This window comes from Stigmatopora nigra, chromosome 11 (genome assembly GCF_051989575.1).
Source record: "Stigmatopora nigra isolate UIUO_SnigA chromosome 11, RoL_Snig_1.1, whole genome shotgun sequence".
Classification (NCBI taxonomy): Eukaryota; Metazoa; Chordata; class Actinopteri; order Syngnathiformes; family Syngnathidae; genus Stigmatopora; species Stigmatopora nigra.
The window spans coordinates 3,539,491-3,554,738 of NC_135518.1; the positions used below are offsets into that span (position 1 = coordinate 3,539,491).

General features: G+C 38.6%; 2 protein-coding genes across 3 annotated transcripts in view; one reads left to right on the forward strand and one right to left on the reverse strand.

The window, feature by feature from the left end:
- Positions 1-381: 381 nt before the first annotated feature.
- coq10b (coenzyme Q10B) lies at positions 382-10,050 on the forward strand. 2 transcript variants are annotated; one of them, XM_077728751.1, is made up of 5 exons: positions 382-681; positions 4,635-4,793; positions 7,577-7,769; positions 9,470-9,571; positions 9,655-10,050. In XM_077728751.1, exons 1-5 carry the CDS (start codon positions 584-586, stop codon positions 9,820-9,822), a joined length of 720 nt encoding a protein of 239 aa, XP_077584877.1. In that variant the 5' UTR covers positions 382-583; the 3' UTR covers positions 9,823-10,050. The 2 variants fall into 2 exon arrangements, with proteins under 2 accessions (XP_077584877.1, XP_077584879.1); XM_077728753.1 differs by having other exon boundaries at positions 393-681; positions 4,638-4,793.
- A 2,524-nt stretch (positions 10,051-12,574) lies between these two features.
- hspd1 (heat shock 60 protein 1) overlaps positions 12,575-15,248 on the reverse strand; it is a 9,448-nt gene continuing 6,774 nt past the window's right edge. The window contains exons 9-12 of the mRNA XM_077727402.1: positions 15,058-15,248; positions 14,818-14,992; positions 13,910-14,088; positions 12,575-13,347 (exon numbers count right to left, since the gene is read on the reverse strand). The exon at positions 15,058-15,248 is cut by the window's right edge and continues 55 nt beyond it. Of these exons, the coding sequence (XP_077583528.1) occupies positions 13,186-13,347; positions 13,910-14,088; positions 14,818-14,992; positions 15,058-15,248 (707 nt within the window). The 3' untranslated portion in view covers positions 12,575-13,185. The remainder of the gene's footprint in view (positions 13,348-13,909; positions 14,089-14,817; positions 14,993-15,057) is intronic.

Genomic DNA, 15,248 nt, shown 5'->3' on the forward strand with positions numbered 1-15,248 from the left:
CATGTGTGTGTGTGTGTGTGTGTGTATATATATATATATATATATATATATATATATATATATATATATATATATATATATATATATATATATATATATATATATATATATATATATATATATATATATATATATATATATATATATATATATATATATATATATATATATATATATATATATACACATATATACACATACATATATGTATATGTATATATATGTGTGTGTGTATTTATTTATATATATAAATAATTTATATATATATAAATAAAGTGCCTTTCGGAAATACATGTTGATGAGGCCATTGATGGCCAAAAAGATACATAAGCATGTGAAAATGACAGAGCAGTAGTACGTACTACTGCTGTTCTGTACAAGAGACTACACGGGCCAACATCTCGTGACAGCGTTGTACTTTTTTCTACGATGACGCATGTTTAAATAACCAATTACAAGCTGACAATGTGACTCCACTCACCAATAGGGACACGGAATCAGAGGAACAGGGCGTGGCCTGTATTGGGAGTCTCCTGCATTAGCAGCTGTCAGCTGGAGAAAGGAAACCTGCTGCGTGAAAAAGATGGCGAGAGGGGCTCGTAGTTTGAGAAAAATCGCTGCTTGTGTAAAGACCTTACCGTCCGTGGCCAGCCGAGACGTTCGCTCCAGTAGCGGTTTCAGGTAAATCATGTATTCTTGCTATTTTCGAGCAAAACGCTAACATTTCCCTCTTGTAACTTGTTTTACAATACATTACGTTAAGAATGTAAAGTCTTACCTAAAACTTGGCCGAGATATGTTGTTCCACCCAATTTTCCTCATTTTGTGTTCGTCTTGAATTCATTATACTATATTATAATATAATATTATACTAATTGGGACGTACTGACTGTATGCTCTTGTCCTCAAGTACTACTATAATGTGTGGACCCAGTCCAGCATGTCCTAAGATTACCCCTGTGCCTTTTTATCAATAGATTTGAATATAGAAAAAGTTTAATGATAAAATAAATACAAGTTCAGGACCTCTACATGTATTTGGAAAGTCAAACGTGTAATGGAGTGGGCAACTGGCCATCTACTCGTACAATTAGCGGTGATGTAATAACTAGTGTGACATGTCTATCCATCTATATTGCTATTAGTATTGTCCTTGTATTCATTTGAGTCATATACTAAACCTCTCATCTCGTCTCATTTTCTGAACCGCTTTATCCTCACAAGGGTCACTGGGGGTGCTGGAGGCTATCCCAGCTGACTTTGGGCCAAAGGTGGGGGATAGCCTGAATTGATGGCCAGCCAATTGCAGAGCACAAGAAGACAAACAATCATTCATGCTAACACTCATACCTACGGGCAATTTAGAGTGTCCAATCAGCCTCCCATGCATGTCTTTGGAATGTGAGAGGAAACCGGAGTACCCAGAGAAAACCCACGCAGGCCCAGGGAGAACATGCAATCGCCACACAGCACAGATACCAAATAATATATCCATTATAGAAATGTTGTCTTAACCTCCTGACTACTAGGGAAGAAATGTTGCCCAATCACATTTTATTTGGAAATTCCCCAATCTATGTCTGGTAATTGGAATACTGCAAAATAAATTTGGTATCATTGAAAAGCTCTGAATATCCTTTTATAGAGCACAAGCAGGGGGGCCGGTGAACCAAAAGATAATTGTTGCGCAATTAAAAAAAATCTATTTTGAAAAATGGTTGTTTAACAAATAAAAGATTGAGTTTACGCACTTGGAGAAGGTGAAGAAATTCAATCATTTGGTCTATTAGGATCCGACAGATGTTTCAGGCCACCATAAAAAAATTCAATTCTCTACATTGCACGGTTTGGACGAACGTTGCAAGAGAATCTTAACATACACCCCCACACACACACCCATAAATCACGCTTTATAAGGATTATAGACAAAAAGAGTTTATGCGATTGGATGCACTGGTGTGCGAGATGTTTAGGTTTACAATTGTCCTCTACAAAGGACACATTTGAACTACTGGTAGTCAAGCGGATAAAGGAATGATTCTGGATTATTTTTTGGAAGGATGATGCCATGCAGAAGAGATGGAGAAAGAACTGAATGGAGATTTATAGATAAGTGAGGCAAGACATAACATCAACTGGTGTTAGGGATGAGGATGGAAAATGTTGGATTAGAATCAGGGGTGGGCAAACTATTCCACAAAGGGCCGTTGTGGGTGTGGGTTTTCATTCCAACTCACAAAGTGGACACGTTTTCACCAATCTGGTGTAGGACAGGTGCAATCAGTGGAGTGTAGTCAGGTGTTTCTTGTTTTCTGCACAAATCTCATTGGTCAAAGTGTCTGTGCTGGATCGGTTGAAACAAAAACCTGAGTCCTAGTAACAAACGGAAGACAGGGGAGTGGCTTCCGCGTGTGAGTTTCAGCGTGGATTTTCACATTTTTATGAACTTTAAAAATTTAAAAGGGCAGTTTTTCACCAGAATTAGGTCATAAAAGTGAAGACTCGTGTATATCGCACACCCAAACTTTGCTTCAGTTTTTGGTACAAAATTCTGCCCATTATATTCGAATAAATACGGTAACATTAGCTTCTACACGCTAGCTAGCTACAAGCGACCTAGCTGCTTTAGCACAATCACTGCCAATAACAGTGATTCGGTAGACATTCAATCTATGTGAAGTGGAAAATCTGGCAATAATCTCTTCCAATTTAAATTTTCCAATTTTCCGTCAATGGCTGCTTATGTGTTAAGTGATGGTAATTATTAAGTGTTTTTTTTTCTAGCTTACATTAACCGAGTTAGTTGTTATTATTTTTCCCTGAGAAGAACTGGTGGTTAGCATCTCGGCCTCAGAGTTCTGAAATCAAAGGATAACTCACTGGTGGGTTCCGGCCTTGCTGTGTGAAGTTTGCATGTTTTTCTAACTAATAACTATAGCCCAAGAATAAACTATAACAGGATGTCAGTGGTCAGAGGCGGCGAAATAAACATATTTATCGCACTTGAGTATTAGTCGCTGGATCAGCTAAACTATGCACAAAGTCTAAGTTGTAGTCCGGAAAATTCTGTACATTAAAAAGGACTTATGGTTGTAGCTCAGCAAAGTCCAACCTATTGAATTCAGTAATGTACCCCCTCAGATGTTAATGCAGGTTTGAATATAACATCTTGACATCTGACATTAGTGGTACAAAAGGCCTTGGTTGAATACAGTCCTTGGTGACGTCTAATAGAAGGTGACAAATTGTTGACATGGATTACTTCAAATGTCAATGAAAGTATAGAGTCTCTCAAAAAGTTCACACAATGATGCTTCCCACACTACATACAGAACTGAATGTTTGTGGTTTTATGTCTTCATTTTTTTTGTCCCACATTGATGGCCTTCTATTCTGAGGTTGCACTTGCATTGACTGTCGGAGTCGGTCACACGGGGTGTATATCAGATTTCAAGTTGTCAGGATTGGGCTTCCTGGAGCTAAGAGAGTGGGAATAGTCCAAGGCGTCTAACTTTTGCAGAGCTGAATTTTTTTGTTTTGTTTTTCCCAATGACACTATTATTAAAATGGAAAGAAAATAGTATCTTACTGTCTTAGGTCATGTTATGTACACTCATGTAAGTATACTCAAGTACCATATACACGTCGTCAATGTAACAAGACCGTCACCCAATACAAAAATACCACAGCAGCAACCCAAGCATACAGAAAAAGTATGGCAGTTTGGAGCTCTTTACATTGAACCTGGCCAAAAATGCAAAATAAACAAGCTAGCTATTTATTGTGCCCCATTTCCTAACCAAATTCTCCAATACTGCCAGAGAAAATAAACAAAAATAATGTTTGCACTGACGTACGTGACACTAGCATCAGTGTTCTTGACCTTCTTTACCTTTACATGCTGTCACATGCTATGGCCAATGGTGGCGTAGCAACTTCCACGGAGAACATCATATTCCGAAGAAACCTTACTGGGAATCTGTTGTGAATCCAACATAGTGTTCTCTCGTTATAACATTTTTTTTTCTTGTAAATATACCATTTTCCCCTCGTGTTTGGGCTTTATATTCCCATGTAATAAATGGGAAATGTATTATTTCCTTCATTAATTCATTGTCTGAACCGCTTATCCTTACAAGGGTTTTGGGTATATGGGAGGAAACTTGAGTAGCCAGAGAAAACCCACACAAGCCCAGGGAGAACTTGCAAACTTCTTACAGTGAGGACCGACCTGGGATCGAACCCTAGACTGCAGAACTGTGAGGCTGATGCACTAACCACACAGACTGCCACACTTAAATTATTCTTCTGTACCATATTTTCTCATATATAAACTGCCCCTGCATATAAACCGCACCCTTAAAACTGCCTTAAAACCATCAAATTTTATATTTTATACTCTTTATTTATTTTACTTGGTTTGTGTATTTTATGAAGAGATGTACTCTAACGAGCCCTTAGTTTTGCAGCATTTCCACTGTTTTTCCAAAGATGAAAAATGTTTTCTGTCCCTTTTTTAAGGCATGTAACACCTCTAAGTTGTCATTATCCAGACGTCAGACCTGAAAGTGGGCCAAGGTGACAGTCACTACAGCTTACAGATAAATAAGTCATTCTCTGTGTTGTGTGTCAAGCAGATACATACCATCATATGGCATCCTGCTGACGCGTCTTCCACCCTTGCTGGGCGCCGTCATGCCTGGCCGGAACGTCATCTTGCCTGCCCGCTCCTTCTTCAACATCGCCAACACCTTCTCTAAGAGAAGGGAATACGCTGAGAGACGCATCATAGGGTATGTACATTACCTCGCTCAAATCTGCATTTTCGCGAATTACAGAAGGCATCGTTATGTTTTTTTGTGTTGTTTTAGTTGTGACAGTTGTTTTTGGGGGTCCGGTTGCAGAATGCAAAGCCGATCTCCATTTTTGTTTTGCATGTTCTCCCCGGGCTTTTGTGGCGTTTCTCCAGGGATTTTGGTTTTAGGGTAGGCTGGTTGGACACTCTAAATTGCCCCAAGACTTGAATGTGATCGTGAATGGTTGCCCGGTTCATTTTGCCTGGTTCATTGTGCCTTGTTTGGTTGCCCACCAATTCAAGCTGTCCCTGTCCTGGTGCCCATAGTTGGCTTGGATGGGGTCCAGCATCCCCCGACCCTTGTAGAAATAAGCAATTTGGAGAATGAATGAATGAACAAAAAATAATTCCACAACCAAAACTTTCCGTACTTCAAAACCACTGACATTGTGTTTACCGTATTTCCTCGCATATAAGCCGCCCCATGTGTATAAGAAGCACCCTTAAAATTGTTGAATGTTATAATTTCTCGCATGTAAACCGTCTCCAGATTCACAATTCCCACCTCTGTATTCATGGTTTTAATAGGGAGTACAAATGTAGGGAAAATCATATAAAAAATCATCGCATGTGGTATTTATGAGATACTGTATGAATCAAAAGCACATTAATTCAATATCAAGGAAGTTAATATGCCTGTCTTTGTAAATTACATTTGAAAATAGAAATAAGTCTATCTTAATGAGAACCTGATGCTTTTTAATGACATAAATTAAAATTTTCTCACCAGAAGTTTAAGATGTAGTAGCGGCCAAATTGGTCTTGATGTCAAAATATCTTGATTGTTGTTTTTTTTGATGGTTAATATTACTGCAGTTGATAAAAATCAATGCGGAATTTTGTTTAATTTCATAACCACAACTGTACAATATTTTTTTTAGAAAGGAAGTAACGTAAGCACAACCAGGAAGTGTCCCCCGTAGTGTTCACCAAGTGTCCAAGTGCAATAATAGCATGGGATACACATTACGCAGGTATCAAGGGTGATATTTTAACGATTGACCGCAAGACTATAGGGATGTGCTGACATGGTAAAAGCTACTATGTTTAATTAGGTAAGATGTTTTTTTTCGTGAATTTAATTCATAGTCGTCTTTTTATGCACATATAAGCCGCACCCTCGATACAGTCATAATTTTTTGGTCCAAAAAATGTGACTTATGTGCGAGTAAATACGGTAACAATAATTAAACCATAGCCTTGGTTGCTTACTTTTTTTGCCTTCCTTAATATTTCTAACTAGGATGCATTTATTCCAAGCTTTCAACTGCTTTAATATGGGCAGCAGTAGGAATAAAAATGAAGCATAAAGGAGGAAAAACAAAGAACACTACTGAAATGACAGTTTTTTTGTGGGTCATATTTCTTACTTGGACTATGCATCAACTTAGTAAAGTTTTTTCATGTTTACTTTATGCTTTACTGCAATTTGTAAAGTCATCTATTATGTAATGATGATGACTAGCTTTATTAGTGATTTAGATGAATGAGGCAGAGTTGTGTGCCAGTCTTGCAATTCAATAGTCGGCTGTTGTTGAAGCTTGCCATGTGACTGTTGCGTAACCGGAGTGCAGGAGATCCAAAGCAATGCTGTGCCCATATTTTGTGACTCAACACTTGAATCAATTGCAATTTTACATGAAATAATTTATTCCAGAGTTCAAACTCTCCCCATTATACCGTATTTTCACGACTATAAGGCGCACTTAAAAGTCTTAAATTTTCTCCAAATTAGACAGGGCGCCTTATAATCCAGTGCGCCTTATATATGGAAAAACATAAAATGTCCCTTTCATTGAGGGTGCGCCTTATAATGTGATGCGCCTTATAATGTGGTGCGTCTTATATATGGAAATTATGGTATCTAGCTTTTACAGTCAAGTTTGAAATAGAATAAGGCTGGAAAACAACAAAATCTGTACTGACACTGATAAATGCAAAAAAAAAAATGAATAAACAATAGTACTTCAACCAATAGTGGCCTCCACACAGAATAAAAACAAAAAATCCTAAAAAAAACAACAACACTATTTTCACGACTATGAGGCGCACTTAAGTCTTAGATTTTTCTCCAAAATAGACAGGGCGCATTATAATCCAGTGCGCCTTATATATGGAAAAAATTAAAATGTGGCATTCTTTGAGGGTGCGCCTTATAATCCAGTGCGCCTTATATATGGGAAAATACGGTAAACACTTTTATTTACTCTAGAGGTACAGTCTAATATGGTTAATGTAAGAACCAAAAAAAATAAACAAAAGGTTCCTTATCTCATGAACTGCCCTGGAAGTTTACATTTGGCAATTTAAATCGAGTTACTTCCAATATTCAATATTTTCATCAAGTTATAATTTTTCAACTGGTGGGTTCATTATGAGCAATAATATTTTTCCTTATTTTTTTCTCATGGCACAAATTTTCCAAATTGAATATTTTAATTGTAAACAGTTAGCGAGAGAGTGGATAATCTGATAAAAAGCTGTTAAGGAAATGAATGAATGCATGAGTTTGCCTATATATGTGCTACATAAGTGATCAGTACAAGTACGCTACCTGTTAGCATGTAAATGTTTTTTTCTCTCATTTGTAAGCTAAGCCAACTTCTAAAAAGGGAAAGCAATGTAAATCTTGCTCTTACTTAGACAGTAAACTTGATTAAATAGATTTTGAATGATTTTTTTTTAATATGACTCAATAGTGTGTGATGTGTGTGTGTGTAGGTATTCCATGCAGCAGATGTATGAAGTAGTGGCTTGTGTGGAGAACTACCGACTCTTTGTTCCCTGGTGCAAGAAGTCCGATGTCGTCTTCAAACGGAGCGGATACTGCAAGGCCAAACTTACCGTGGGCTTTCCGCCAGTGACAGAAAATTATACATCGCTTGTTACTACAGTGCGCCCCCATCTGGTGAAGGTGTGCTGATTTTCTTGCTTACCGTTTATCACACTAGCTAGCACGAGCTAAGGCTGGCATTCCCCAAGTTATAGTCTCAAAACTGCTGAAAACACTGAATACTGCTTATTAGGGGACTGTGTATACCAGGGGTGGGCAAACTTTTTTCGGCCCGGGGGCCCACATTGACTTTAAAAATTTGACAGAAGGGCCGGGTCAGCACAAGATACGATACATATAGAAAACTGCATCCGTTAACAGTACATATGAAACATAAACAGAAAAAAAGTATTAACATACTCATCATAAAAGTAAAAAGTACACTCATCATTAAAGTAAAAAGTCTAAAGTACAAAGTAAAGTAAAAAGGGATGTATTAGGAAATATTAAAATGTAATTTAAAAAAAGATAGAGGGGCTGTAAAACACGAAAAACAAATAAAAGTGGACAGAGCTACTGCCACTAGCTTCCACGTGACGGCGCCATCTTGGGGAAAAAATAACATTATTTGGGCAATGCTGGCGGACCGGATTAAAACGCCTCGTGGGCCGGATGTGGCCCGTGGGCCATAGTTTGCCCATGTTTGGTGTATACCGTGTTTATTCGAGTATGATGCGTAAAGTTTTGTAGCAAAAAAATGAAGCAAAGTTCGGGTGCGCGTTATACACGCATCCCGGTGAAACACTGCCTTCTGCCGTTGAAAATGGGAGTCGTAGAATCTTTGTCCGCCAGATGGCGACAATCTACCTTCTTTTACAAAAGCCAGTCCTTTTCAAATAGCCTTCAGCAAGCTTATAGGGTGATATTAGGGTTGTAAAATTTTTTAAAAAGTTGCTCTAGGGAAACGAGTTTGCACAGGGAGGGCGAGCCTTGCTGAAAAAAGAATGGAATCAATTGTTTGGTGAATCTGATGATGATCAATCAGACTTTGAAAAGTGTTCAATGTTATGATGATGAATTAGACTAAGGATCTAAAATGGTAAATTCTATTTGAAAATAGTTTATATATCGATAGTAGTTTGTTTTACCCGATTTCCGTACCATATGTTGTGAAGTACTGCATACCTGTCAACCTCTGCCAATAACTGCCATTATAAATGATTATGATTCCCCATGCAAACCCCCCTAAAAAACATGCAAACACCGTTCGACGCATGTTTACTCGCGGTAACTCGTTTCTTACTATGTGGCTCCTCCATGCTTGCTTCCACGATATTTTCTCTATGTACATCTACGCATGCGCATGTCATCCTTTATCGATATTGCCGTATGCACCCCTAAAAAAATATATACGATTGAGGATAATTTTTGCTGGTATACCGTGACAATAGTAACGATCGATGACAGAAGCGTCGTTGGCTACCAGCCTACGAGACTATCTGGATTTTAGCCCAAACGGTCTTGTTGAGATCGGTTTTCATAAATATTGGCAATTTAAAAAAAAAAAAAAATTCCCCGTACAAAAGTTGGTGTACAGCGTACATGATTTGAAATGGTAAAAAAAACATAAAATACGTATAAAACGTACAAGTTGACAGGTATGCTACTGGTGCAATCCTTTTTGTGAGCTGAGAAAAACTACAAAAATAATGTTACACCAATATTTCGTCACAAATTATGGGTGCGCGTTATACAACGGTGCACGTTATACTCGAATAAATACGGAAGATGCAGCCATCATCTTGAAAGTTTGGATAGAATTGTTCCTATTGTGCCTTCAGGCATCGTGCTCAGAGGGTAAACTCTTTAACCACCTGGAGACGATTTGGCGCTTCAGTCCTGGCTTGCCCGGCTACCCGCGGACATGCACCGTGGACTTTGATGTAAGTATTTGGCATGAAGAGTCGTCATTTTCCTATCTGTTGTCACTTGAACCTTTCTCCCGCCCCTCTGTCGCCTTCCGCAGATCTCTTTCGAGTTCCGCTCGCTCATCCACTCGCAGCTGGCGCACGTATTCTTCGACGAAGTGGTGAAGCAGATGGTGTCTGCGTTCGAGCGCCGCGCCGCCACCATCCACGGCCCCGAGACGGCCATTCCACGCGAGCTCATGTTCCATGAGGTGCACCATACGTAGCGATGGAGAAAAAAAAATCAAGACAAAAGGAAAACAAAAGTAACGACTCAAGTTCTACCTGACAACGCCAGTGCCTTCCTTTTCTCTTCCCCATTCATGTTACCGATGCAGTTATTGTAGATTTCAGTGAAGGTTGATGACAGCAGCAGCGAGCCAAGAACAATTTTGTCTATCAATCTCTGTCAATCCCATTGTTCTTCTTGACTAAACTACTATTTGAATTTTTAACCAGCATTTTGTTATAACTCACTCCCGCAGCTGATATTGCAGGTTAATTTCAGGGAAACCCATTTTTTTCTTGATAATCACCTACCATATTTACTCGCATATAAGCCGCACCCTTAAAATTGCCTTAAAATTGTTGAATTTTCGAATTTCTTGCATACAAGCCGCCCCTTGATTCCCAATTTTCACCTCCATATTCATGGTTTATATAGGGAGTACAAATGTGTTAGTTTGAAGGAAAAATCTGAAGAAAAATCCTCGCACAATGTATTTCTGAGATACTCTATGAATCAAAAGCACATTAGGGTCAATATCATAAGGAATTAATTCATCCAGTAATGATTGTTTTCTTATTGCAAAACAGAAAATAACAATGTTACTTTACCGACATCTACCGGTGAAAAACTAACTAATCTTGTGCGCATATAAGCCGTACCCTTGATTCAGTCATCATTTTTTTAGTTACAAATACAGCGTATATGTGAGAAAATACGGTGAGCATCGGTAAGCGTTTTAAATTGACAGAGAATTGCAGTTTTATTTTTTAAATAGATTATTTTTTCACAAGTTGATAAGGTCACCTCTTTTATATTGGAAAAAAATCTCATCTCGTTTTCTGAGCCATTTTATCCTCATTAGGTTGCGGGGGTGCTGGAGGTTATCCCAGCTGACTCCGGGCCAGAAGTGGGATGACGCCCTGAATTGGTGGCCAGCCAATCACAGGACACAAAGAGACTGACACACCCATAGGAGGAATTTAGTGTCCAATCAGCCAACCATGTATGTTTTTGGAATGTGGGAGGAAACTAGAGTACCCAGAGGAAACCCACAGAGGCCCGGGGAGAACATGCAAACTCCACACAGGTCGACTGACCCTGGATTTGAACCCAGAACCCTAGAGCTGTGAGGCAGACGTGCTAACTACTCTCAACACTGGCCAACAGATACAAAATGTACAATACGAAATAAGTTTTGTTTTTAAATGTAGCTGAATATTTACTATTAACTCTTTGTCTCCCATTGACACCAATACACTTCCAATTCATTTAAACTGGTGGAACTGGCTGTTAATGTTTGATTCAGTGTCATAAACAGTACTAGATGTTTGATTCATGGTCACAGAAATAATTTACTACTAGCCTCTGGGCATCTAGCGCCATCAATGGCGAAATGGTCATTGAGTACTTTAAGTACTGTCAACAGTTAAGCTCACGAATATTTTGACATTTACCTTCACCAACTCCATACTAGATCCAATACGTGCGTAAATGTATGGTATATTTCATGTGCAATATCAGTTAACATTTTCCTTTTTTTTTTTAAAGATACATAAGATAAGTTAGTAAATATGTCCACGTGCATATTTATCATTATTTTCTAGAACCTGCTCATATTTATTTTTGTGTAAATATAAAAACAGGTTATTTAAAAAAAAAAAAAAGTGTCTACCTGCACAGTATTTTGTTTGTTTAAGGGACTGTGTGTATTTAAAATAGCTTTTGGAAAAACAAAGTATTAATTGCATGATGTATAAAGGTTTTTTTTTCCAAAAAAAATGTGTCTTTTTTCACTCCCATCATTAACAGCAGGGCCAATTTTGGCCCATCATGTGAGTGGTAAGAATAAACCACCCTCTGTGGAATGAAGTCACGCCACGTTTATAATTATCAAAGTTGAAGCCTTGACGTCCTCGAAGGAGACCCGAACCCTTTTTCACACCCGTCATTGAATGCCACACATGCTAAACAAACTATGTACACCTGCTATGTAAGCACCAGCTAAAAGTGCCAAAAAATAATGATTCCAAATTTTCACTTCCATATTCATGGTTCTAATATGAGTACAAACATGTTACTTTGAAGGGAAAATCTTTTTTTTTTAATCATCACACAGTGTACTTCTGAGATACTGTATGAATCAAAAGAACATAATTAGGGTCACTATCATAAGGAATTAATTAATCCAGTAATGGTTGTTTACTCAATGCAAAACAGAAAATAATCAACAAATAGTAAATGTAACTTTGATGACATTACTGGTGAAAAAGAATATAGCATTGTGCACATATAAATCTTACCCTTGATTCAGTCTTTTTATTGAGTTATGAATACATCTTATGTGAAAAAAAATGTACTTGCAGTAGTCCCAAATAAATCCCATGACTCACTCAAAATACACATTAAAAGGTAGTTTTACTGCATTTGATTTTAACACGAAACAACTGTTTATTGCAACTAAGCTGAATACTTTTGGCCCCCAATTAAATATTTAAAGTACTTAGTTAGATTTAGGCTGCAAGCTTTAGCAAGGCATGTGTAGTTGTTTAATCTGACAAAAATGTCAAAAAATAGAATTAAACACACTAACCTTGATAGCCAGTATGCTATCTTTAAAGATAAATGTTGTATTACCCACTTTTGAACAAATGGTGTGGCCTACTCATGCAATTTGGATTTTACATGGAATTCATAAAAACATGTCATATTATACATCGTAGGCACCCTAACCAATCAAGAACAAACATAAATCATTTGAAAATTTCTTTTAATTAAATCAAATGAGCATTAACCCTTTTCATCAGCCGGGCAAAACTATGACATATATATAAAAAAAAATTAAATCAAGACAAATACAAACAACATTGACACATTCCTGACTGCACATATGTTCCATAATTTTTGTTTTGGACGTGTTCTATTATTTTTCTTCCTTAAAGTTGATCTTTATAGAAGTTGAAGCAGATTCCCAATGCAGGAAGTCAACACACGGTTAAACAATGAACCCATCGTTAGTAAAACCTCCCATTTTAACATTTGGCGCTGAATTAACGCGATCAATGTATGCAAGGGCTGCACATGTAAACCTTGTGGCGAGTTCCTGCAAGGGAAGAAAACTTACAGCCTCTACAGTCGCGCATATTTTACATGATGTTATGGATTAACTGATGGGGGAAGGGGCAGGCAGATCTCTTCCTGTAAACTGGCTCCTCCAAAGTTGAAAGGTTAACTGCTTGCAGTGCCAGCTTCTTATGGGTCAGGTTCAGTGAGTTATGGCCGCAGAGTCTCAGGAGCCATTTGTATCAAGTCTATACAGTCACAGGGGAATGAGAGATGGGCGAGCTAAGGCGACTGCCGCCTTTTAGAAGCCCATGCCGCCACCCATGCCCCCCATACCACCCATGCCGCCCATACCGCCGGCCCCCATCTCCTTCTCTTCCTTGGGGATCTCCGTGACCACCGCTTCGGCGGTGGAGAGCAGCGAGGCCACGCCCGCCGCATCCAGCAGTGCTGTGCGGACCACCTGCAAAAAGATGACATCTTGGTTTATACATACAAATGTGGCTACCTGATTGTAGATTGTCTGATGTTTTAAATTGTTCTGTGACCAATTTTGTCAATCAATGTACAGTTAAAAAAAAATAATCTATGTACTTATAAAAAGTTTTTTTTACTTCGACTACGTGGCTAATTGTTTATAGAAATGATGTTATATTACTCATTAACTCATTTCAAATTGTGTAATCGTCGGCTTGGAGGTCTACAAGAAATCACAGATTTTCTGTTTTCGTCAAGTTTTTTTTTTAAATGTATAATGCTCATAAGACAAGTAGAAGTGAATAACATTCATTTTGGATTACACTAAAGGTGACATAGATAATGGTATTTGCCCAGCCTGCATTTTTGAAAGCAAAATTATCAAGGCTCTTTTTTGTTTTTGCACAAGAACATTTAATCCAAAAAAGGCTTCACTTTTAGGGGGACATAGATGCCCAAGCCATTCATGATCGGGAGGGTAGCCACGCCCGTCTTTCCCAGTCAAATATTATAGTATTGAATATCTATCAGAAGTAGCAAACGCTTACCTTGGTGGGGTCAATGATGCCCTTCTCCACCATGTTGACGTATTCGCCCAACATGGCATCGTATCCCACCTCGACGGGCCCCTGCAGAATCTTCTCCACCACCAGGGAGCCTTCAACGCCAGCGTTCTTGGCGATAGTCATGGCGGGTATACGCAGTGCTCGCTTGATGATTTCCACGCCTAAGAATGGAGCAAAGATAAACCGAATGCTTAGACCAGGGTAAATTATTTTTGATATTGATGGTGGTCTGATATCGGTGTACATGAATGCAGGAACTTTGTGCTTTCACATATAAAAGCAAAAACTATAGACATTGACCCCTGATAATCATAATACTAAAAGTTTATACATCATGAATGTTAAAAAAATTAAATACATTTTTAATAAAAAGCATTCTAAAATTATTTCTTATGGATTTAAAATAAATAATTATTTAAAAAAAATCAGGCTTTGACAAAAGAAATGTCTGAAAGTATACAGATGTATATATATATTTTTTTTCTTCTTCATGCAACACGCTTTTTTACTTATTTATTACCTATTTATTTCTGTCTAAAATGAATTTTCCTTTGTTTTCAACCTTCCTGCTACTGCAACAGTGAATTTCCCAAATACGGGATGAACAAAGTTATCTGATCTAACAAACAGAAATACACTACGGTTGTGGACACTAACAACACTTGAGCTGCATTTATTCTTTTGAGTGTTTATGGTATTTAAATCATCACCTCCCCCTTGGCATCAAGAGATATCCAATTTATTTAAAACAGGACTCGCCAAGGATAACTGTCAAGCTTCCCAGTCAAAAGGGATAGGGTGTCTAATGCCGTGGATGACAGTTTATGAGGTAATTTAATTCCCTTTAAAATGGTTAATTGACTTCACGAAGGGATAAGCACTTTACTCACCAATCTTCTGGTCTGCATTGGCAGTTTTGATGGTATCCAATGAGGGAATGCAGCGCAGCAAAGCACAGCCGCCACCGGGTACAATGCCTTCCTCCACGGCAGCCCGGGTGGCGTTCAGGGCATCGGTCACGCGATCTTTCTTCTCATTCACTTCCACGTCACTTGTTCCCCCGACCTGCACAGAAAGCGCTAGTGTTAACGCTGTCTTTCCAATCGCAAGAACGTGACGAATGTGTGCACCTTTAGCACGGCGACACCATCCGAGAGCTTGGCAAGGCGCTCATTGAGCTTCTCTTTCTCGTAATCGCTGGTGGTGCTCTCCAGCTGCTCCACAATCTCAGCCGCCCGCTTCTCCACCTCGGCCGGCGCACCGGCACCCTTCAGGAGCAGCGTGTCGTCTTTGGTTATCTGGACCTCGCCAACCTTGCCAA

Bases quoted from the DNA above. Each gene is read 5' to 3' on its own strand.
- coq10b (XM_077728751.1), top strand. From the start codon at position 584: ATGGCGAGAGGGGCTCGTAGTTTGAGAAAAATCGCTGCTTGTGTAAAG. The intron at 682-4,634 runs GTAAATCATGTA...TTGTGTGTCAAG, and splicing joins CGCTCCAGTAGCGGTTTCAG to CAGATACATACCATCATATG. The intron at 4,794-7,576 runs GTATGTACATTA...GTGTGTGTGTAG, and splicing joins GCTGAGAGACGCATCATAGG to GTATTCCATGCAGCAGATGT.